Below are 24,467 nucleotides of genomic sequence, written 5' to 3'. Positions count from 1 at the left end.
TTAACTGAGGCAAGTGAGGCCTGCGGTTCTTTGGATGTTGTTGTGGGGTCTTTTGTAACCTCTTGGATGACTTGTCTGTGCGCTCTTGGGGTCATTTGGGTTGGCCGGCGACTCCTGGGAAGGTTCACCACTGTTTGTGGATAATGGCTCTCACTGTGACTTGGCTGGAGTCCCAAAGCTTTAGAAATGTCCTTCTAACCTTTTCCACACTGATAGATCTCAATTAGTCTCAGTTAAGTTCTGTTTTAACAGAGGGGGACAATCACTTTGTCACACAGGGCCATGTAGGTTTGGATTTTTTTTCTCCCTTAAAAAAAGGTTTCATTTAAAAACTGCATTTTCAGGAAGGGGGCAAACACTTTTTCATACTACTATATGTAATGTATATTTATTATGTATATCAGAGGTCACCAACGTGGTAGCCCCCCCACGACCACATGAGGCGCTCGCAGGCCTGCTTTTCATTCAGGTTTTCAGTTAATAATGAAAGAACAGTAGAAAGAAAAGTATTCTGAAACATAAAATGTGAGTTGTGGATACCAGCATTTTGTGAATGTTTTGGTAAAACATGCATATTTGATTTGTTTGGGTTGAAATAAGGTATGAATATCATTTCTACAAAAATGAGTAGCTCGTGGCCATTTTCATTTTCTAAAAGTAGCTCTCGCAAGAAAAAACGTTGATGACGCCTGATTGTATATTATATGTATTTTTAGTTATTAGACTAATTTGCCGTCATCATATAACACAAAGCTAAGATGTAGATGTTCTGTTCAAATAGCATACAGTATATTGGTAATGTTATATTGTTGAATGTTGTGGCAAGTTATCATCTTGTTATGGCCCTGAAACCCGGACTCGAGAGTGGAGGAAAATGGATGGACGGAGCGGCTAACATTCATCCAGGATGTGCGGCCACATGTACATTAAAACAGGCTATTAAAAGCCCTTTACACTCATTGAGAAAACAATTTAAAACTAAAATAACTGAAGGATCAGCAACTCCAGGGTAGTTTACACTTACCATTCTGTGTTTTGAAGGCGACCAGTCTTCATTTCCATGTTCTGCAAGTTGCCTATTTCATTGACACCAATTGACACATGGCTCAAATCTCGGCTGTAATCACATCCTCTGTCTCGTACACTACTATGTTTGTTTCGCCGAGCATACTACCTCCATTGCGTCACTTCTGGAAATGAGGCTGAGCTGCGAACTCGTTCATCATGGCTGGCGCCATCAACTGTAAATGTAATTTTTGCTAATTTACCGTTTGCTTTGAACAAATCGAACAATGTAGAACATAATTACAAACAATATTGAATATTTTTAAGCGAAGTTGATACATCATGTTAGCGACCCTTTCAAGTGGATTGTGTCATGAGTGAACAATGGCAATTGAAGGGGGGTGGGAAGGGGGTAGTTCTGGAGTTAAATCTAATTGGATAATTACAACAGACGCTTTTATTGTAAATGTTGATCCAAAATTGGAGGAGAGCATCAACGTCACACCAGCAAGTGCGTTTGGAGGGTGGGGAGCAAGTTATGTGTCAACAAGACACATTTTCGCCATGGTTTTGCACTATTCACTGGTCCTGGGCCATAACCCCCGCAAAACCTACTGTATATAAAATTATATAATTAAGATATTCAACAGTACTGGACAGTACGGCACCTTTCAACTCTTATTTAATATTGTCAACTTTGATCCATATATATATATATATATATATATATATATATATATATATATATATATATATATATATCTATATATATATATATATATATATACATTTTTTTTCTCAGTCAATATTTCTTGCAAGTACCTGCCTCAACTTGTCTTTTGTAATATATGAAATAACAAACGCTCTTTGAATGGGTGACAGTTGTTGATTTGAGAAGAATGCGTTAACTTTATGATGCAGAGTGCATGCATTATTGAGAACGTTGTCATCTTTTATCTTTCCTTCTCGACGTTACCCTGCAGCTCTTTTGTTGTTGTTGTTCTCACGCTAACATGCGAGATCCGCAGAGCCGCCTCGACTGCATTCCGCCCCGACTTCCCCTCCGCTAGCGGCCTGCTCGCTTTGAGATGAGCACAAGATGTCGGTGTCGGGGCTGAAGGCCGAATTGAAGTTTCTAGAGTCAATCTTTGACCCAAACCACGAAAGATTCCGAATCATAGACTGGAAACCCGACGAACTGAGTTGCCAGTTCAACGTAACAGGAGAGAAGCTGCTGATCATCCACTGCAACATCACGGTGGGTCCAGGCCAGCTCTCTGCGTACCAGCTAGCTCAAACACTTTACTTTTCCCCTGCTTCAGTCTCTTGAAAGCAGCCGAGTGGACCTCTTTTCTTGCCACATTTTATGCGCACACAGAGACGTGGTCGACGGCGTTAAATGTTAGGACAACAAAAGTGCGGAATGAACTCTTGAGAAGGACAGCAGTCGAATATTAACGACGCTGCAGTGGCTTCTGCTAGCTGCTACTGACTGAAAGTAAGGCTAGCTATTCAGGCTAGCCTAAATATTAGCAGCACTTTATAACGCTTAGTAGATAACTTTGTTTTTTCTCAATGTCCACAGCATTTAATGGAATGTCTTACTCAACATCTCATGTTTGCCACTGTCGACGGGAACGCTGTCGTGGCAAACATGTTCGAACCGTCAACGCATTGGAAATTAAATGTTAGCGATAAAGAAGAAAAAGAAAACATTTGCGGAATATTTCCGGGTTTAGTGGTAAATATGATTTATTTCAAATGTTTGCCTCCGTTTTTATGTCATTGAAGCGTGTCATGTATTACGAATGGATAGTTTGGGCTTATGTAAACCACAGAACTGTGACTTAAACAGTCAAATAACCCTATCATAACCGGAATGTTAGCAATAACCCGGTTGAGCACGGGTTATTATAAGCCTTTTGAAAAAACGGAATATGCTCATATTCCGTTTTTAAAAACCCGAATAAATCCTCCTGTTCTAACCCGAATATTGGGTCATGTACACACACACCGCGGGCACCCCACGGCCACATGAGGTGCCCGCAAGCCTGCTTTTCATTCAGGTTTTCAGTTAATAATGAAAGAACAGTAGAAAGAAATGCATTCTGAAATACAAAATGTGACTTGTGGACACCAGCATTTTGTTCATGTTCTGGTAAAACAAGCATATTCGCTTTGTTTGGGTTTAAAATACGCTCTGAAAATAAATGTTACAAAAATGAGTAGCTCTTGGCCATTTTCATTTTGTAAAATAGCTCTCACAAGGAAAAACGTTGGTGACCCCTGATCTGCATGTTTCATTGGAAAGGAATCGTGTCTTTGGCAGGAACTACTTGTAAACACGGCAACACGCAAAACACCGCATGTTTGGAGCGAGTGGGAAACAAGCCACCTCGTTCGTGTAGTGAAAGACAGGAACATTATTGTGCCTTTTATGGACGGTTGAAAGTACCGCCAAAGTCAAACCTGTCAGAAGGTGAGCCAGAAATTCTGGTGGAGATGGGTAGCATTGATATGTGTGGCACCGGTCCGGCTCCTATTTCCTATTTCTTCACATCCGTGCCTTGCATTCATGAAGAAAGGGAGACAGAATATTGTCAAGTACTGGTAGTGGGTCAGCACCAGCACCAAAGTGCAAACAAAGACAACTGCTACCGGCCCCGCGCATTGCGTCATGACGTTTTCCGTGCGTCGAGACGTAGTCTGTGCTGTTTTTGTTGTTGATGTTGGGTTTTTTTCACGTCACGCATGTAAACGAGTTATTACAAATGTTTCAGAAACCGGAATATTGACTTGAGCTCGAATATTGACTGCATGCAAACGTAGTGTATATCTTATCGATATCGGTTATTGTCCAAGTACTTCATTACCGATGCTGATATAGACAGCAGCTCTTCCCTCAAACGGATGTCACATCATGAGCATATCTTCAAATAAACACCCTTTGTGGGAAAAAAAACGGCCACATTTCTATGTACGACTCTGCTAGGTGTGTGATATAAAATTATAAGCATCAAAGGAAGACACCGTACGTTATGTCATGCTCCGCATGACTGGTTGGACTTTAGTTTTGGTTTTCTTTAGTTTTCACATTGTTTCCTGTTTTGGGCTCTTGTTTTGGTTTTCTGTTTCCTGTTTCAGCTGAGAACACTGGTCGGACAATATTGTCGGACATCTCGAGTACAGTGGAAGCAATGTTAGCGTATTTTTTGGATTAGGTCTAAAATTTACACCATAATTTTGCCTTGGTTTGCGTACATTTTCCGGATAGCGTACAATACGGCACGTGTCTTGTTGTGTTATTAATACACCATGCGAGCCCAGTTGTGTTCTTGTTGCATTTTTTAAATCACAAACGTCCTTCTTAGCATCCGTTGCTTGCTAACAAAATGGCAACCGGAACCGGAAGTTGATCAGTTCAAAATGGATATAAATGACAAATGAAATGGATAAATGAACATTTAAGGTTACTTTTACCTTCACTGAAGACGTGACTGTTCCCAAAGACAGTGGGGCAGCGAAGACAACATCTTCCTGTTTTGTCATGAGCTAGGATTAATGATGCTAACCAAGGTTCCATTGTATTTTATGACTCTCTGACTAACAGTAATTTGCACATATTTCACTCTCAGGCCATTCAACATTGAGTATTTTGCAAGTAGTTATGGGTGGTCACGTTGAAATGACACAGTCTGCAGCATTACCTAAACAACAAACAACAAAAAATAGAAATTATACAAATATTAAACTTTTTTTTGTTAAGGATTTTTGTGCTGTGCATGTTGAACAAATGATTAATTTAAATACTTCAATTATATGAATACAATTCAAAGTGTACTTTATTTGGAATGTGTGTTGTGAAGACATAAAAGCAGATAAAAAAAGAGGCAGGTAACAAATGCACGTAATGGGACACAGCTATTGGGCCTAGAAAGCTCCAACAAGGTTTTCTGGTTTTGTATCCTTGCTGTGAGCATGTAGTAACAGGTACATTCATGATAGCACTAATAGTACCATGATTTTGGGAACATCCGTCCTGGGTGCATTGATTTCACACAGCAACATAGAAAGGAAGGCTACTCCTAGCGTCAAAAACAAAAACACAGCAGCAATATGTAGCGTTACCTTTGGCTGGTGGCCTGAGGCACTGTGAGCGAGTGTGTGGTTAAGCTAGTCGCTAGCCGGCCTAGTAGCTAGCGGGTGTGGTGTGGCGAGGTGTCACCCCGCCAGCTACGCAGTTATTGGCCGTAAAAATGTTAATAACAATACCACCAATGTGGCCGTAGCTTGGTTCATGCTTTGTAAGGCTACATGGCAGTGTAGTGCAATCATAACCAAGGTTTTCACTTAGTAAAAGGAAGCTACAGGCTTAATAATAACTGATAGAATGATTGAAGAAGTGTTTGATTGACAATGAGTGAGTACAGACCATGTACTCACCACAATGAAGAGTTAGTAGTCAGTATAGTAATGGTTAGATGTTGTATTGTATGTACACAGTGGTCCAGGTCTCTTCTTCTTTGTATTTTGTGAACATCAACTGCTTGTACTTTTTCTTAAAATGGCTCATTGTTGTGCATTGTTTGAGTTCCTTACTCAATCCATTCCACAACTTGATTCCACATAGAGAAATGCTGAAAGTGTTCAGTGTTGTCCGTGCATATAGGTGTTTTAGATTCAATTTTCCCCTCAGATCATATTTCTCCTCTCTTGTTGATAAGAATTGTTTTACATTTTTCGGTAGAAGGTTATTGTTTGCTTTATGCATAATTTTAGCCGTCTGAAGGTTTACTAGATCCGCAAATTTTAATAATTGTAATTTTTATAAATAAAGAGTTTGTGTGTTCTCTGTAAGCAGCATTATGGATGATCCTAAAGGATGACCTTTTTTGTAGCACAGTTAGTGGCTGAAGTGCACTTTTGTAGTTACTACCCCATAACTCGGCACAATAAGTTAGATATGGTAATATCAGTGAGCAGTAGAGCGTATGTAGTGCTTGTTGGTCAAGGACAAATTTAGCTTTATTCAGTATTGTGTTTCTTGCCACTTTATGTTTTATATTTTTAATGTGAGATTTCCAGTTCATCTTCTCATCCATTACAACCCAGAGAAATGCATTTTCGTTCACCCTGTCAATGTCTACACCATCAATTTGTATTTGCTGGTACGTTTCCTTTTTACACTTACCAAATAGCATTACTTTAGTTTTACTGAGGTTCAGGGATAGTCTGTTTTTATCAAACCATCTTTTTAGTAGATTTAGTTTATCTGTGATTTGTTGTACTAGCTCTGGTGTGCTGTCTCCAGAACACAATGCGCTTGTATCGTCTACAAATAATACTAGCTTTAGGTCTCTTGGGACTTTACAGATGTCGTTTATATATAGATTGTATAGTTTTGGTCCTAGGATTGACCCCTGGGGAACGCCGCATGATATGTTTAACTCCTCGGACGTATGTTCTCCTAGCTTCACATATTGCCTCCTGTCAGCTAAGTAGCTTTTAACCCAGTTCAAGACTAACCCTCTGATTCCATACCTTTCTAGTTTAGTGATTAGAATATCATGATTAATTGTGTCAAAGGCTTTTGTTAAAGCCATAAATACTGCAGCCGTGCACTTTCTGTGATCTATAGCATTGGTGATTTCCTCTGTAATTTCTATCAGTGCCATGGAAGTTGAAATGTTAGTTCTGTATCCGTATTGACTGTCCACGAGTAACTCATTTTTGTTTATAAAATTGTCCAACCTGTTATTGAATAGTTTTCTAATGATTTTGGAAAACTGTGACAATAAGGACACTGGTCGGTTTCCATTTTTAAAGATTGGAACTACTTTAGCTATTTTCATTTTATTTGGGAATTGACCTGTCTGGAATGATAGGTTGCGAAGGTATGTTAGCAGTTGTACAATCTCATTTATAACCCTTTTTATCCTTTCCATTTCTATTCCGTTGCAATCCGTTAATGTTTTCGCTTTGAATTTATTAACAATATCAATGATTTCCATTTGTGTAATGTTAGTGAGGAACATGGAATTGGGATTATTGTCTATGATCTCATTTCTTTCTTCTACTGGTGGGTCATTTGGGATCTTTGTTTCCAATTCCGGTCCGATATTTACGAAGTAGTTGTTGAACTTTTCAACTACCTGATTCATATTGTCATATTTATCATTTCCATCTATAAAATAAAGAGGGTAGTCTTTCTTAGCACCGTTCCGTATAATACTGTTTAGAATGCCCCATGTTGCTTGGTTAATATGCATGTCACATTATGGGAACGGAGCGTTGTTGCTGCTTTTTGGAGTTTTCTTTTTTCCAGAAGGCTTTCTAGGCAGAATAGGCGTGCCCCATTACGTGCATTCTTAGCTGTTTTTATATCTTTAGAAGGCACACACAAGGATTGAGAAATATGGGCAAAATTCCAAAAGTGCAGTTTTCTTTTATGTGCGTACATTCCAAATGCACAATACAAGCAGAAATTGATAACTGGTACACCACTGTGGCAGCCAATGTTGATAATTCCAGTGTTTGTGAATGCACCTCGCTCGCCATCAGTGTGACTGACGGATGACGAGAAAGTGTTGTGTTGTGTGTGGGTGTGGAGAGCGACGTACAAACGTAGTCCTGGTTTACCGTGTTGGACTTGAGCGCTGCAGTTGGCGTGTTCAGATCGGCATTAAAGTTTAACAAGAACGCCAGACTCCATCAGCTCGGCTCAGACCCCCGTGTGGACTTGGTGTGTTGCTTCATTGGAGACCGGGGTGGACAAAGTGTGGCCTGCTGCTGTTTTTTTTTTTTTTTTTTTTTTTCCCCCACATTCTAAAATATAATTAAAGGAAACCTAAAAAATCTATATGTATTAAGAGAAAAAGTTGTAATCTAATGCTGAAATGTTGTAATTTTACATAAAAGTATTATAACGTGATTTTAGTAGAAAAAAATTGACATATTAAAGACTTTATTTTTTTAAAAGTTGTAGTTTTTGGAAAACTAGGTTGGGGAAAAAGTTGTCATGATACGAACGTAAAGGGAAAATATGGCAGTCATAGTTCGGAGAGGAAGATTTATAATAAAGTTCGGGGCATGTTCCTAATGAGACTACAGATGGTGTCCGTAGTGTCCTGGGGGGTCTCCTCCCAGGTCTGGACCAGGCAAGCGTACAAGCACGTGGGGGCCACACAAACTACTGAGAATCATTTTGAGTTGCTACAATGACATTTTAGCTAAATGGACCAGTCTGCTGCATCATTTTTTTACTTTCATTTTTGGGGTGTCTTTGATTTCCCCCCTCTATAGGGTGATCATTTTCATTTCTATCAAATGATGTGGCATCATTTTCTTACTAATACATCACCCACTTATTATCAGGAAACATATTCAACATCATTTTTCCCCCAGTTTAGATCTGATGTGTTTTTAAAGTGTTCCTTTAATTTTTTTTGAGCAGTATATATATATTGATCCCATCAAGCAAAAAGATTCAGTCTTTTTTTTTTTTTTTTTTTGGTGCGTGTCTAAAAATAAATACATTTGTCATGTGATTCTGTTGAGTTTATCTTTGCCAGCGGGGGAAATGATGCGCCTCTTTACACGTTTGAAAATACTGCAAGAATGCCACTTTCATGGAACTTTTTTAAAATTTCATAACGTGAGATTGTCTATCAGCAGACGTCAACCACAGCATCGTTCTGTACTTAACATGTATCGTATCGTAACCTGTGTATCTCGGTGCAAATCTGACCATCCTACCGCAAAGAGATTTGCAACCATACAATTTGCAAATAAGGAATCCTACAGTGCAGATAATCACTCATCACGGTCACAGTATATGGAAAAAACGTGAACACCCTGCTCTAAATCGTCCACAGGGGTGAATATGAGTGTGAATGGTTGTTTGTCTGTTTACATGCTGCGATGGGCTGGCCACCGGTCCGGTCAAGGTTAGCGGGAATTAAAAAAAAAATAATCCTGTTGAAGTTTCCCGGGCTCCATGTCAGTGTGCGCTGCTTTAAAGATAATGTACACGTGGGCCTGTCACAATAATCGATAAAAATGAGTAAATGAAGGACAGAAAAAAACAAGGTTGATCATAAATAAATAATAATAAAGGTGCCTTGATAAATTGACGTGTACGTGTATGCCTGTTCCATTTCCTCGTGTCGCTGTAGTACACAGGCTGGATGACAAGCGGGTTCACTCTGCTTGTGTCTGAGCGCATTGGTTGTATAGTCAAATTAAGGGAAAGAGTGAGCCTCCTGTCAGTTATGCAGCGTCTTTGTCACAGTATGTGGAGGTGGGGGCTAGCTTTGTAGTGATTCAATACACTGAGTGCTAGCTAGCAATTAGCAAGCAAACTAATATGAATGAAAGCACAAAAGCGATAGCTTCTAAGCCGAATGCCACAGTTCCAGTGTGGATGTGCTGTGGGCATTCGTCCCGGTTGGCGGCCTGGATACCCAGGGTATGTGAAGTGGTGACGCTTCTGTGCCTCACACAGATACGCTAAACTTGAGTACCATCTAGTGGCTCAAATGGGACATGACACAGTGATCTTGAATGATAAACGTAATGACAACATGGTCTAAAAAAGGTTGACATTATCGTCGATAATTTATAGCACAATTATCACCCAGCAGAATTTGTTGTCGTGACAGGCCTGTGTATGAGAAACACTGCACCATATTCACTTCCGTTTGCTGTTTTATTTGCAGGAGTCTTACCCCTCAACACCTCCGATATGGTTTGTAGACTCTGATGATCCAAGTCTTGCAGAAGTGTTGGAGCGCTTAGAGGATGTCCGAAAAGGCAGCACGTTGGTAAGTTTGCTTGCATGCATCCAGCACAACACGCTAGGTCAAAATGACAGGGACTCTGCTCATTGTTGAAACTAAATTTTTCACGTAATGCTCTTTTCTGCATGCAGCTTCTTCAGCAGCTGAAGCGCCTCATTTGTGATCTCTGTCGTCTTTACAACCTGCCTCAGCATCCAGATGTAGAGATGCTCGACCAGCCTCTACCTGCTGGCCCCATTATCCAAGAGCGAAAGGTAGGTGGTCAGTGCACATGCAGATGATTTGCTCATGTTGGAAAAATGTCAACATCTAACTTTTGTCGTTTTACCACACTTCAGCACGGGCCATCAGATGAAGTGACATCTGAGGAGGAAGAAGAGGAAGAAATGGCAGAGGTAGCAATGTTTGTGAATTGTTATTGCCATATTATTCAATTTAGTTATTTTTTTATGACGTGTATCTAAACACCACTGATTGACTGTGGCAGCAGGACATTGACCTGGACCAAGACTTGGACCATTACGAGATGAAAGAAGAGCCCGTGGAGGGCAAAAAGTCGGAAGATGACGGGATCGAAAAAGAAAACCTGGCAATCCTGGAGAAGATCCGTAAAAACCAGAGACAGGACCACTTGAATGTAGGTTGTTTTTTTTGTTTTTTTTAATCGGAATAACCCTGTATTAAAGATCCCATATTTAAAAAAAACAAAAAAAAAACAACAATTTTTAATTGAAGTGTGTCTCATGTCCCACAAAAGGGTATTAGAAGTGTATTGTTGAAAATCTAGCCTTGATCCTGGAAGATACGTGTGCGTCTCCACTTTTGACATACAGTCGAGCCTCGTTTATCGTGCTTATTTGGTTGAAGACCCGCAATAAGGGAATTTTTGCGAAATGGGATTCAATATTGATATATGTAATATTCTTGTGGTTAGAGCATTGAAAACCGGTTTATGACTTTTTAATAGGGGTGTCGCGAGATCTGATCTCACGAGATTAAAACGTGACAAGATTTCTCGTTTGGGGAAAAAAGCTAATTAAATACAAGCCATCAGCAAAGGTGAAGTACTTACCACTCACCACCAGGTGTGCAGGAGTGAGCTCCACCGCAGTACCGCCATGCAATGCATGTATGAAAGCTGTAAAAACCCCTCCACAATTCAACCCAGCCCTTGACCAACAGAGCCAAGGCGGTAGAGTTTGGATACACTTCTCCGTCGCCTTGCTGCATATACAGGTGTTATTTCATGTCTAGATGGTTCTAATTATGTCAAAAACTGTATTTAAAAAGGTTGTAAACAGGTTTTCTGTGCTCTAACTACGAATAGATCCATCTATCCATCCATTTTCTATACCGCTTCTTCTCTTTAGGGTCGCGGGGGCAACTTCGGAAATTCACTAATCACGATGGGGTCTGGAACCAATTAACCGTATTAAACGAGGGATTACCGTAATTGGAAAAAATTATGCTAGCACTCTTCTTATGACCGTTCTTGCCACACTGGTCTTCAATTCAAAATGCATTGATTGCATTTGTCAAATGCAATAGATTGTTACATTGTTGAAATGGCTGTTTATTTGGCAAACCCTATGACTTATGACTTACAAGTAGGGATGCTCGGATCAGGGTTTTATGCTGCCGATACTGATCATCTATAAGTAAGATCGGCCAATACCAATACCGATCACGTGGAATAACTGTATATTTCAATTTTTTTATGATGAGTGATACTGGTCAGGGGTGCCGTTACACGATTCCAAGGGCCCCTGGCACATAGTAATTATTAGATAGAGAGAAATTCTTGTTGCCAGCAGCTCTGCAAAAGTGTCCTAATAAACTTAATCACTTAAAAAAATAAAACAAAGCAAAATAGGAGAGCTAAGAAAATAGAATAAGAATACATTTGTAGCATAACAGATCCCTTCAGTTTCAGTAATGCATAATAAATAATAATAATAAGACATAAGTGGATAAAATAAACGTTCGGGCGGATTGCCGTGTTTTTTTGCCTTTATTTGTGTGAAACCATTTTTGTACTATTTTGACACAAACCTGCATTTAATTTGATGCACGTTTTGCAGTAAAACAAATACATGGGAAATAAACTGTTGAGTGATTATTTTTTTCCTCAAGATAACAAAATTAACAGAGTAAAATAATAGAAATAAATATACTTAGCAAAGAAATGTGTGGTGCTTAAGTTAAAAGAGAACAAAAGTATTGTCCAGGTTGCAGAGGTGACCAACTTTAATCACTATTAGAGCTGTCAACTGTCTGTCTTTTCTTCCTGACTGCCAACATTTCAGTTGTACACTACTTTATTTACCAAGCACATCTCCACTCAAACAGTGTGCCCATCGCCTTTATGCCATTTTGTGCTCATTTGTCAGAAACACTTTAGTAAGCTACTGAAAATCATCTGGCGAGCTAGCAGACCCCTGTCATAGTATCACCAGCATAAGGCTTCATACTCATTAAACACACACAAATAGCGTTTGGAGGGACGAGACATCGTTGGTATTGTGATAACAAGAGCTCAAAACTGTTCAATGACACGTGAAAAAGTTAGTGCATACCCCACGAGCCTGATGTCCACTTCCATGTGGGACAAAAACCAGCTCCAAACTAAACGCATTGCTCGTTTGTTTTAAAAACAGTGTGACTGCGGTGAGCGTGAGGACAAGAAGCTTGGTAAGGGAGTGATCAAGCAGGCTGGCATCGATTGGCATAGCCCAGTGGTTCTCGATTTTTTTGTGTCATGCCCTCACTGGAGGACAGAAATGCTTTGGCCCCCCTGATTTGAAATACTATTGAGAAACTGATAATATCTATTTATTGATCTGTGCTGTACAGACTGAAATCAAAACTGAAACCAGCAAAATACAACAAAATGGAGCACAGCGAAGCATACAAGCGTATTCCAGAGTCCAATCGCATGCCGAGTGTGATAAAATCATACACGTTGGCAGGTCTGCACAAATATGTCTGTCACGTCCCCCCTGACAGTTGACCATGCCATTTGAGAAGTTCAACACAAGACGCCTCATTTTGTTGGTGACACAGCAGACATGTAGGATTTCCTGCCGCACGGCGATGGGTTTTTCTGATTGGCTTTGAAATGGCGTTTAACGGCAAATGCCGATCATGTGTTGTTTTTTTTTACCGAAATCTGTCCATCGATCGAAGCATCCCTACTTGGAAGGACTCTGTCTTGTTTTGGCTTGAGGCTTGAATTGGACTCGCAGGTCTTTACTTGACACTTGACTTGACATGAGATTAAACACTTCCTTGGGACTTGCAAAACCCTGACAACCCCCGCCCCCCACGTCCCACCCCCACCCCTTCCCCCCCAACCTCAGTAATCCACTTGTGTATTTTTTAGGGGGCAGTCTCTGGGTCTGTGCAGGCCTCGGACCGCCTCATGAAGGAACTCAGGGAGATCTACAGATCACAGAGTTACAAGACAGGTGACTATAAACAGCTGTCCAGTTTCCCTATAGTACCACAGCAATGTCAGAGAAAAGATCTACAGTTCATACCTCTTTGACAAGCATCGGCAATGACATGACACCATGACATGAGACCATGACATGAGACCATGACATGAGACCATTGCATGAGACCATTGCATGAGACCATTGCATGAGACCATTGCATGAGGCCATGACATGAGACCATGACATGAGACCATTGCATGAGACCATGACATGAGACCATGACATGAGACCATGACATGAGACCATTGCATGAGACCATTGCATGAGACCATTGCATGAGACCATGACATGAGACCATGACATGGGACCATTGCATGAGACCATGACATGAGACCATGGCATGAGACCATGGCATGAGACCATGACATGAGACCATGACATGAGACCATTGCATGAGACCATTGCATGAGACCATTGCATGAGACCATTGCATGGGACCATGACATGAGACCATGACATGAGACCATTGCATGAGACCATTGCATGGGACCATGACATGAGACCATGACATGAGACCAAAATGAATCTCAAAGTGAAGGTTACAGAAAATGATTAAGCATTACCTTCCCACGTAAACGCGTCACTATTTTAAAGCTGTAGACACTACGTGTTTATGTTGAACAACTTTAGGTATTATCATGATAACAAGAGGGCAACATTGTTAAGTGAAAAAAAGTATGTTAGCATGAATGTGATAGCCACTTGTTGCTCACCCGTGGGACAAAAATGAGCTAGCGAGCTAGCTAGCTGCCTGCCTGCCTTTCTAGCCAGGCAAAATGTGTAAAGCTGGCAGAAAACGGAATGAGATCAAAACGTGAGCAATCACACACGCTGGCATAGATGTGACAAGCTGTCGTGAAATGACTACACATTTTATGGACAATTTTTCATTCTCACCATAACAAGGAACAAAGTGAACGTCAACCCAAGCCACATACTTTTATCTGGTCACACGTGCACAAGTGCCAACAGGGCAGACAGGCATGGTTGCCAACTCGTCAGCAGGAAAAGTAGCTATTGGCTAGATGACGTCATTGGCTAATTTGCGTATTATTTGAATATGCTGTTGTAACAGATGCTGTAGGAAAAAAGCATAACCTTGTAGGAGAGAAAAAAGTGTGTAAAAACACCTTAATTACATTTGGAACTACAAATAAACTTGATTCTTAGTTTAATTTAAAGCCTCCTCCTCTTATCTTGTAGTTAGGACTACTTGTTCAACTTATTACACATCGTAAGTCATGATAGGTAAGTGAACAAGTCCGAATGAGGCTTGAGTGTCATGAATGGTAATTTAATTAAGATAATAAACATTTATAGTTTAGATTCCACTCTGTAAAACAGGGCGAGATCCATCCCAGTGGCATCTCGACGGCTTGAGACTGCTTTGGGGCAGGGCGGCCCTCTCGAGCACCCGCCACTGCTCCGTGAGAACACAAGCTGCAGATCAATACGTGCTTTCACTGTTAAGTCCCCAAATACCAGGAAAATTTCCAATGATTGCAGAAAAAGTGGCTAGATTTGTCACTAGTCGCTTTTGAGAAAATTAGCAGGATCAGGAACAGTGTTGGTCATCATTTTGTTGGCGCTTTTTCTCGCCTGTCAGTCACGAAGTTGCATTGCAAAATGGTACAGAATAAATTGTCGTGTTTATTTTATTCACAGTCCAACAAGGTTGGATTTTACTTTGTTGCGTAGAAAGGATTTGTTGTGCTCTGAGAACACAAGATCGCACTCGCGCACCTTAGAGGGAACGTTGGCTACACCTAGCTTTAACCTTTCCAAACTCAAAAACAAAAAACAGCAACAGCAGGAGTGGCAGATCCACACTGACGCACTGTGAGCGCGTGTGGTGAAGCTAGTCGCTAGCCAGCTAGAAGCTAGCTGGCGTGGCGTGACAAGGTGTCAATATGCCAGTAACGTAGTTCAATCAGCGTTACAGTGTTTAATAATATTAACAATGTTGCTGTAGCTGGGTTAATATGCACGTCACATTCTATATAAATGGAGCCTTGTTGGCGCTTTTTTGGAGATTTTTTTTTTTTTTCAGAAGGCTTGAGAGTCGGAATAAGTGTTTCCCATTACTTGCTTTCTTAGGTAAGTCTTTTTCGCTGTTTTTATATCTTTAAAACGCAACCAAACCCAGAAAGATGCGTGTTCATGTCTCACATAAGAATTGTGGGTGATGGGCAAAATTGTGCACTTTTCCTTTAACGTCCCCTGAGCTCACTTGTAAAAACAAACATCCACTTTCCTCGTTGTGCCAAACACTCCACAATGAGGGGAAAAAAAAACAAAACATCTTGCCACCCACCTGAAACGCCAGCGCCGCGGCATTTGAAAAGGGCTAAAGGTTTGCCAGAGACCCTTGTGGCGTCACAAGGGCTGCTCGGAGCGTGTGCCCGAATACAGTGCATTCGTGCTGGGCCACAGCAGGTGGCTCCCTCTGCTCGACAGTCTGGTTCTCCTGATTGTAGTAACGTGGTCGTAGTAATGTCATGATATTTGATTAGGACAAATCAACAAACAGTTGCTGCTATTTTCAGTTTGTCAACAGGTCATTCCTGTCCCAACATTGGTCTGTGCGTGAATGTTTTCACAACATTTAGTGTACGTTACTGCTGGTCTGCCCGCTTTTAGTGATGATGTCATGTCTGTGCTTTTCATGTATAGCTTACTTAACGCTGTGTGTGTGTGTGTGTGTGTGTGTGTGTGTGTTTTGTGTCATTTGACAGGTATTTATTCAGTGGAACTAGTCAACGACAGCCTTTATGACTGGCATGTCAAGTTAAGGACGTAAGTGGTAAAACCTCGTTTGCTTTCAGTTTGTCCAGCTTGTGATGAGTATGTGTGATTTCTGTTCTGTTGTTCTTTCTAGGGTAGACCCAGACAGTCCACTGCATAGTGACTTGCAGGTCTTAAAAGAAAAGGAAGGAGTAGACTACATTTTGCTCAATTTCTCTTATAAAGTGAGTCATCTTATTCATTGTCAAATTCCGTTTTGGCACTAAAGAGTCTTATCAAGACTGAAGTATTTGTGTTCCTTGCAACGACAGGATAATTTTCCTTTTGACCCACCTTTTGTGCGGGTTGTCTCTCCTGTGCTCTCTGGAGGGTGAGTGTGTGCTCGTCTCTTCCCGCCCGCTTTGAACACACCTGGATTTCTCCAAACTCATCCCCATATTTCTATTCCAGTTATGTTCTAGGAGGAGGAGCCTTGTGTATGGAACTTCTCACAAAACAGGTGGGTTAATAACTACGATTTCCAGAGGATTTGTTAATAACTGGAGGTTATTTGTGTGTGTTTTGCAGGGCTGGAGCAGTGCCTATTCCATAGAATCTGTCATTATGCAGATAAATGCAACTCTAGTGAAAGGAAAGGCCAGAGTTCAGTTTGGGGCCAATAAGGTGACACAATCAATGTATTCATGAAGTGCTGCTATTCATGTTCAAGAGTCTTCAGTCATGCTTTACATCGACATTCTCACAAGGCTTAAGATCATGTGAGCAAGTCGCCGTTTTGCCGCCGTGTTTGCTGTCTCAAATCTGCCTTTGGGTGCAAACAAGGCAACACTCAGTTAGGCTCACCGGATCCAATATGATGGACTTGGTAAATAGTAGTGCTGTACACAGCATCATATTCAGGGATGCTTCCTAATGTAGGCTTCAGATATTAGGCTGATTTGTTTTTCTTGCTAATGCAAACAGAGTCATTGTAATGATTAATAGAAGTGAGTTCTTCCAAAAGGACTACAATATGTTTCTGGTGGTGCATACTTGGCCATGATGCATATACAGTAATTTCCGGTGAAAAGCCGCTACTTTTTTCTTAAACTTTGAACCCTGCAGCTTATGCGGGGTGCAGCTAATGTAAGGCTATGCTATAATGTCGTGACATCTCCTTTACGTCACAACTCCTACCACTTGCGAGTCAGCGAGGAAATGGAAGCTATTGATTTGACAGGAGCCCATCATGAGCTGTGAAAAAAACTCACTGAAGTCGTCTCATAGCAACCTAACACTCAAAAGGTAAATAAGAAATATACAATACAAAAAAGTACAAATACAAGTTGATTGATAGATCTAAGCAAAAAAGTTGAAAAGAAATATGAATCTGTTGCAGGATAAATACAGTCACCACGTTGCACTTCAAATTTTGTGGCATGACTCTTTCACAGATTTCCAAAATGTATTAATCATCACTGTTTCGTGGTTGAATTATTAGTAAAAAAAAAAAAAAAATGCATATTTAAGCAAATTTTACATAATTGTGGCCTAAATTATGCATTTTCAAGTATGGAAATGGCAAAATGAACAAAAATACCAATGCAGTGATAAGACACATTGTGACGATATGTATTATTGTACATTAGTCACTAGATGTCAGTAATGTTACATTGATTAGACAATAGCCGCCACAGAAGTTCTGGGGGGGGGAGTCAAAAAAGGAACAATAACAAGGAACTCTGCCAATGCAAATATGTGAGTCTACATTATCTTTTTTTTCTCTTTTTGTCTCTACTGTATTGGGTAATAGGAGTTTAAAGGTGACTATAGGGGTACTATTTCATGTCTGGAGAGCTCTAATAATGTTAAACACTATATTTAAAAGGTTGTAAACAGGTTTTCTAAGCAGAAAAATATTCCATTCATAAAAACAGACTTTATCACGTTGGGGTCTGGAACCAATTAACCAAGATAATACATAATTTACACTGATTGAAAGTTGAAGATGAATCGAAAAAATGCAAAAAATTTAATTTTGCACTGTTGGATCTTAACAAGTGTCTAAATAGAGCTTCAAAACGCAAAAAGAAGAAATGGCAGTGAGACGCAAAAAAAGTGAGTAAGTGAAATAGGCTGTTCATCACATGATGAAAACTTTGACCACAGCCTCTAAAAGGCAAAATCTGAGGAAAAAATGTGAATTCAATGTAATTTTCAGTCTTTCACACATTCATGGTCTCTTGATGGCAAAGGCAAATAAAGCTTTCTCTCTTTTAACGCGGCGGGATTGTTGAACTGCATAAGCAAGGCCTCTCGCAGCGGAAGTTGGATGCAGCAAGACAATCGTTGGAAGCATCCTTAGGGTTATGGAACCAAAAAGTCAAGTGGTAAACCCCAAAAAATGTCACTGGCCCTGAGCCGGAGGATGTCATTGGCGGTCCGTCAAGATACGGGACCATCCTCGGCCGAAATGAAGGTTGTTACTGGTGCCAATCGCAGTCCAGCATTGTCTTCAAAGGCCTCGTCTCTTTCAATGCCACAAAATTGCCTGTTTGGAATTTGCAGGAGCGCACCAAACATGGGACATTGAAAAGTGGAAGAAAGTTCTTTTTTCCTCCCTTGACGGTCCTGATGGCTTCCAATGTTGCTGGCGTGACAGGGAGCTCCCACCTGAGATATTTTACACACAGCACAGTGGAGGGTGCACCATCACGATCCTTCAATGGAGCTTGAGGTTGCACAGGGGCGTCAAACTGCATTTGCCTCTATGGAGATGTCGCAGGGAGCATCCCTCATGACTGAAGGCCCTGGTCTGTGTGGTAATAACTGGACAACGCTGCACTTCACAAAGGACTTCTTCCAGAGGAATAAGATGACTCTTTTGGACCATCCTGTGTGTTCCCCCCATCTAAATCCACTTGAGAACATGTACAGATGGATGGCCAGGGAAGTTTACAAAAATCATCAGTTCCAGACAGTGGATGCCCTCCGTGAAGCCATCTTCACCACCTGGAGCAACATTCCCACGAGCCTCCTGGAAACACTGGACCAAACCCATTTTGAGGTCATTAAGAAGAATGTTGCAGCTACTCATTACTGAGTCCTGTTTTAAAATCATTTTATTTCTATTTTAGGGGGGTTTCCAGGTTGTTGTTGTTTTTTTTTTTAGCTATGGACTTAAACTTTTCATCAGGTGATGAACAGCCTATTTCACTTTAATGCTTCTTGATTTTGTGTCACTTCCGTTTCTTCTTTTTGCATTTTGAATCTCGACTTAGAACCTCCTTAGAGGGTCACTGACATGATTTATCAACTTTGCTTAAATATGTTCTGTATTGTTTGTAATTATGTTCTATGTTGCGAGCTGTAAATTCGTAAAATTTAGAATTGCACCTTAGAAAAGGGGCCATTCCCAAGCGACGTCGGCAAAGGTGCAGCTCTCAGCTAACTCCCGGTAAACAAAACTCTTCCAGAGGTAGCTCGCTGACTTTGTTTGGTATATTTTTCATCAAAATAGGAGAAATGACCAAATGTTGAGTTGCCACTGGATGTTGACAGTGTCAATGATACTGTGATGTTGACGGTGTCAGTGATTCTGTAAGTTTCTTTTCTTTTCCAAAAGACGAAGGTTTAAGACAACAATGAACGAAGCAAGTACAGAGAAGGAGAGACAAATGGATGCATCACCTCGCGTTTTGTTCTTTGCAAAGTTCATTTTGCTGAAGACTGCTATGAAGGAACCCCTTTACAAGAAGCATTTGGCTTGAAAGTACGCTATAAACGCATTTTGGATGCTAGGATGCTATTCCCGATGCTATGCTACACAGGAAAGGAGAAAGGCGTCAAAGTTGGCACAGAACAGAGTAAGTCATGTCTTATTTACAGTACATATTGTATTGTAATCACAATGCCACCATAGCGACAAGCATTCTACATGTTACGCACGCTCATCTAAAACAATAATTGAAGGATGAGCAACTCCAAAGTAATTTACACCTACCATTCTGTGTTTTGAGGCCACCCCCATGTCTTCGTCATAATCACCAGACATCTCGGCGCCTGACACGCCACTTTCATAGTTGGTTTCTGAACGATACGCTTAGAATAAATATGGCAACTTCAACTCCAGATGTTTCTTCCTCCTCGAAAACTATTGACACATGGCTCAAGTCTTCGCTATAATGGCCGTAAACATCCTCTGTCTGGTACGCCGCCATGTCTGTTCACATGTCTACGCGCCTTCGCTGACGTCACTTCTGGGAAACGCCCCCTTTCAAGGACAGCTGTTAGTCATGGCTCCCGCCACGTAATATAAATGTCATTTTTACCAATTGACCGTTGGCTTTGACAAAACGAACAATGTAGACCACAACTGCAAACCATATAGAACGTATTCAAGCAAAGTGGATAAATGATATCAGTGAGCCTTTAAGAACCACGTAAATAAAAAAAGACAAGACTAATTCACTTTGGTTCAAGTTTTCATATTGTTTTCAGATACTTCTTTGTCCCATTTATTTGTTTTTACCGTCTGTTAAACATTTGTGTTGTTGCTGTTTATCTGTATACGAAGTACATGCACCCTCCTCCAGGAAGGAACAGTTCTGTTGCTTTGTTGTAAAAGTCTGATCACCTCCTGGTGAGATTGGATATACAATCCTCCATCCTGGCAATCAAATTCATTCAGCAGAGCATAAAAATATTTTGCATTTGACTTGTTTGTAAATCTAGCTATAGTTGGCGCCGCTGTTTGTGTATTTCAATTGAAAAAATTAATTAAAAAAAAAACGCTCCTCACCGGAAGTGTCAGCTCAAGCACGCGCGCCCCAATTCAGGATGCATCGGTACTGCAGCTCCCTCCCTCGTGACATTTCTACGTATTTTACTGACTGATTAGCAGATTATGATGTTGCACTTAGAACTGGTAGGCACCACGAGCGAACTCAGTGCACACTCAAGACGGTAGGTGGGGCCTCGGAGCCACGCTTCTGCCGTGTTTCTGATCAGGAAATGTGCAAATTCAGCGATTTTTACTTAACGAAAATGTGAAACATTTATAATACAGTTCAGTGGGAAAATATTAAGATTTATTTTTCCGTCATTAAAAAATGAGGCTCTTCCTTGCCTGCCTTATGGTAGTGATGAAATGTTTGATGAATGTCAACTGTCTGCATGTAATTGAATGTTTTTGTCCCATAGAACCAGTACAATCTTGCCAGAGCACAACAGTCGTACAAATCCCTTGTGCAGATTCATGAAAAGAACGGTACGTAAATGCTTGTCACTGATTTGGGATCAGTGCATGCCCACCCTGATGTACTGCATTACTTATATACTTATGCCCCCTTTCCAGGCTGGTACACACCCCCTAAAGAGGATGGATAAGGATCTCCAACCACTATGCACTGGGAACATGGGTCAAAGTGTCTCATTTTCTTTGGAGTATTTCCCCCCATCTGACTTGCTGGGAGTGTATCACGTTTGTTGCACACCCGTCTGGTTGGTTCATCTGAAAAGTATTCCTTCATATGATGTGAGGGTGTTACCTGCCCTGTTCATATATCTTGGATTGTCCTTTTCTCTGGTCCGAGCATGGAGGAAAAAACTGCTTGGACAAAGTGGACTTCAAATGAGAACGGTCAAAGTCATACCCAAGCGCTTGGCGTTATTTTGTTTTTTTTAACTAACAGGTACACATATTGTTTTTGAACTATCTACCAAATGTTTTTAATTATTATATGAGCATCCTGGACAATAAATGAGCCAGTTGCCATAGATTTGATGGTTATCTTTAAATGCAGCTGACCCTACACTCTTGTCTTTAAAAAAAAAAAAGAAAAAAAAAAGTGTGGCGCATTTGGGGTCCACAGAACCAAACGGAGCTGGGTTGTCGTCTGAGAACTGGTCAAAATTAGACATCCTTGACAACAGGACACGATGCGGTGAGATTTGAAAAAGCTGAGCATAACGTTTGCCTTATCCCTGTCAACATGTCACCCCTGCAAGAGATGGCTTTCTATTGGCTACGTTTGTGGTAGTAGTGCAACACTCACTTGTGGCTGGAAAGGTAGATCCCTCTTCAGTAGAATTGCGCTGAACTGACTTTGCAGAGTCATTTAACAAAGGTTGTCGGGTTCAGTACTCGTGCAGTCGGTTAGTCCAGACATGCCTTGATTGTCGTGGTTTGCACCTTCCAACAATCCTGTTACATGACGGAGTTACCTGTTTTCTGTGCTGCTTTTGGCATGATAAATGGAAGGATTGCTTCTAGTGTGAGAGTGCTAAATTTGTCTTAACTTGGTCACCGTCACTGCTGTCTTTCCCCGTACAGCGGCAGATGTGAGAGGAACTTAGGAGGGAACCCAACTTGATTGATGCTCCGTGCTGTGCCCTTGCCTTCTGAGCACATTTGTCAAACTCACCGAGGCCTCAAAATCAAGGCGAAAGGACGCTGAGATGCCAACTGGAGGGCATCTTTCTCTGAAGCACTGGATTGTGACAAAAGTGTACGCAACCCAGAAGACCAGAATCAACTCCACGTGGGCACCGCCGACCTGCGGATGCCAAAACTCCGCCTTGAGGGGTGAAAACAGGAGCTGGAAAGATTGAAAGTCAGGCAGGTAGGAACGGCGTTGCGCACTTCTCGGAACTGGACTCAATGAACAGATGACGTCTCGCACAATTTGCTTGCTTGGTTTTCAGTTTCTTTTTTGTTTTTCTTTTTCATTTGAAGACATTTGACCATGTACAGTAATTTGTAAACTTGCATCAAGTTTATGAATAAAGAATTTTAAGATGATTTCCGTTGAACTGATTTCCTTTTGTACTGTATTATACCCATTTGTAATGCAGCAAATGTTTTTTGGGGTGATTTGTCAGACAGTAGGCCGCTTTCACGTCCTTCACAGTAAGTAGGGTTGGGCATCGTTTGATTTTGAACGATTCCGGTTCCTAATGATTGTCAATCCCAATGCTTGTAAAAGTCAGCGTCATGAAAGGTTGCATGGTTTAAATGGGGGCGCTAACCAGAATGATTTTTTCCTGAGACCCACAGGGGACATGGAGAAAAAAAAATTGATGAGTTAAAAAAAAAAAAAGGGGGTTAGGGTTATTTTTTCTCCCCTGTCCTGTCCAGCCTTTAAGGCAGATAGAATTGTACATCTAAATGCCCTCAAGTGCTCAACAGATTTACTCTGCCATGGAGAAGTGTGATATACGCTTCCTCTGTTATACAGAATTTATTTGACTTGGATGTTTTGTTCTTATGCAAATTTGGAGCAGCCGGACTGGAGCAGGAGGGGACAGAGAAGAAGAGAAAAGAAAACGGGGGGTGGATAAGAGGGGGACAAAAAAAAGAACAGAGACAAGGACAATGTGTGATCGTGTAATTGTCACCTGCCACCGCCCAGAAAGCCCCGCCCCAAAAAGCCAGGCTGAGCCCCCACTGCCAAAAATCCACCAGGCCCACAGGAGCAGGCAGCACAGAGATCAGTCCCCCAGGAGCCAGCCTAGAGAGACCTCCACCCCGGGAAGACCAGCAAGCGGCGGCAGAGAGGCAATCCCAACAGGGCGCTGGCGGGCCAGAGGGCAGCCAACCCCTGAGAGATCACACCCCACAAAGGCAGACGGGCACCGGGGGCCACACACCAGCATGCCCAGAGACGCCTTCACCACTGGAAAGAAACCCCCTCCCCCCCCAGGGAACGGAGACCAGTCCGCCCCGGGCCACCCCATGGCCGACCTCTGACACAGGACCGCCCCGCCCAGGGATGCAGGGGGCACTGCCCCCAAACCCCTGATGGAGGCCCGGGCGGCAGAGATGTAACACCCAGCACCTGACCCCACGGATCCACTCTCTGACTTCCACGAGAGGTGGAAATGCTTCCGCGAGTCTTTATGGAGTACAAGGCAACAAGATATCAGGAGACTATCGACTGAGGTGAGTCGTGTACGTTGAAATTCTCATATGTTATGTCGAGTTGCCGTCAAAGTTCATTTCTGGTCACGTGACGGGCGGTGACGATTGCTAGTCTGTATGGAAATGGCGATGCGGCGTTGCCAGATGTTCCCACTCTGGAAACAGTTTTCAAAGAATACCCTTTCAGGTCACCCAGAACCCCGTTCCTTGTGCGGATAAGAGGCTGAAACGATAAAACACTTTGCCCTGAAAACATTTCTGTGTGGATGACGCCTAAATTAAGCATCTCCAAGCATAAAAATCGTCCAAATGAACTGAAATACGGCATTCACAGATGTGACAATGTGTTCTGTTCTGCACTGGCCACTAGGTGGTGTCAGTAATGTTACTGGAATGTTGGGTGAGACACATAAGCACCAGACTTGGTCGCCGGAGCAACAGGTTTTTATTACATGTTAGAATGATCTCACAACAGGCGCAGTAATCCAGAACACCCCCCATGTCACTTCCTGTCTGTCCCCC

General features: G+C 41.5%; 1 protein-coding gene across 3 annotated transcripts; it reads left to right on the top strand.

Moving 5' to 3' along the window:
* The first annotated feature begins 1,916 nt into the window (after window positions 1-1,916).
* Window positions 1,917-22,826, top strand: LOC129181197 (ubiquitin-conjugating enzyme E2 Q2-like). Of its 3 annotated transcripts, XR_008570388.1 has the most exons (14): window positions 1,918-2,263; window positions 9,723-9,827; window positions 9,935-10,057; window positions 10,142-10,198; window positions 10,291-10,440; window positions 13,186-13,270; window positions 16,036-16,096; window positions 16,179-16,269; window positions 16,357-16,415; window positions 16,496-16,544; window positions 16,613-16,708; window positions 19,650-19,890; window positions 21,227-21,293; window positions 21,381-22,826. XR_008570388.1 is itself a non-coding variant. In XM_054776012.1 (13 exons), exons 1-13 carry the CDS (start codon window positions 2,105-2,107, stop codon window positions 21,410-21,412), a joined length of 1,131 nt encoding a protein of 376 aa, XP_054631987.1. In that variant the 5' UTR covers window positions 1,917-2,104; the 3' UTR covers window positions 21,413-22,826. The 3 variants fall into 3 exon arrangements, 2 of the variants coding, with proteins under 2 accessions (XP_054631987.1, XP_054631986.1); XM_054776012.1 differs by lacking the exon at window positions 19,650-19,890 and having other exon boundaries at window positions 1,917-2,263; window positions 10,294-10,440; XM_054776011.1 differs by lacking the exon at window positions 19,650-19,890 and having other exon boundaries at window positions 1,924-2,263.
* Window positions 22,827-24,467: the final 1,641 nt, after the last annotated feature.

Source organism: Dunckerocampus dactyliophorus, chromosome 5 (genome assembly GCF_027744805.1).
Source record: "Dunckerocampus dactyliophorus isolate RoL2022-P2 chromosome 5, RoL_Ddac_1.1, whole genome shotgun sequence".
Classification (NCBI taxonomy): domain Eukaryota; kingdom Metazoa; phylum Chordata; class Actinopteri; order Syngnathiformes; family Syngnathidae; genus Dunckerocampus; species Dunckerocampus dactyliophorus.
Note: the sequence above shows the minus strand (reverse complement) of the source record. Positions and strands in the feature narration are given on the sequence as shown.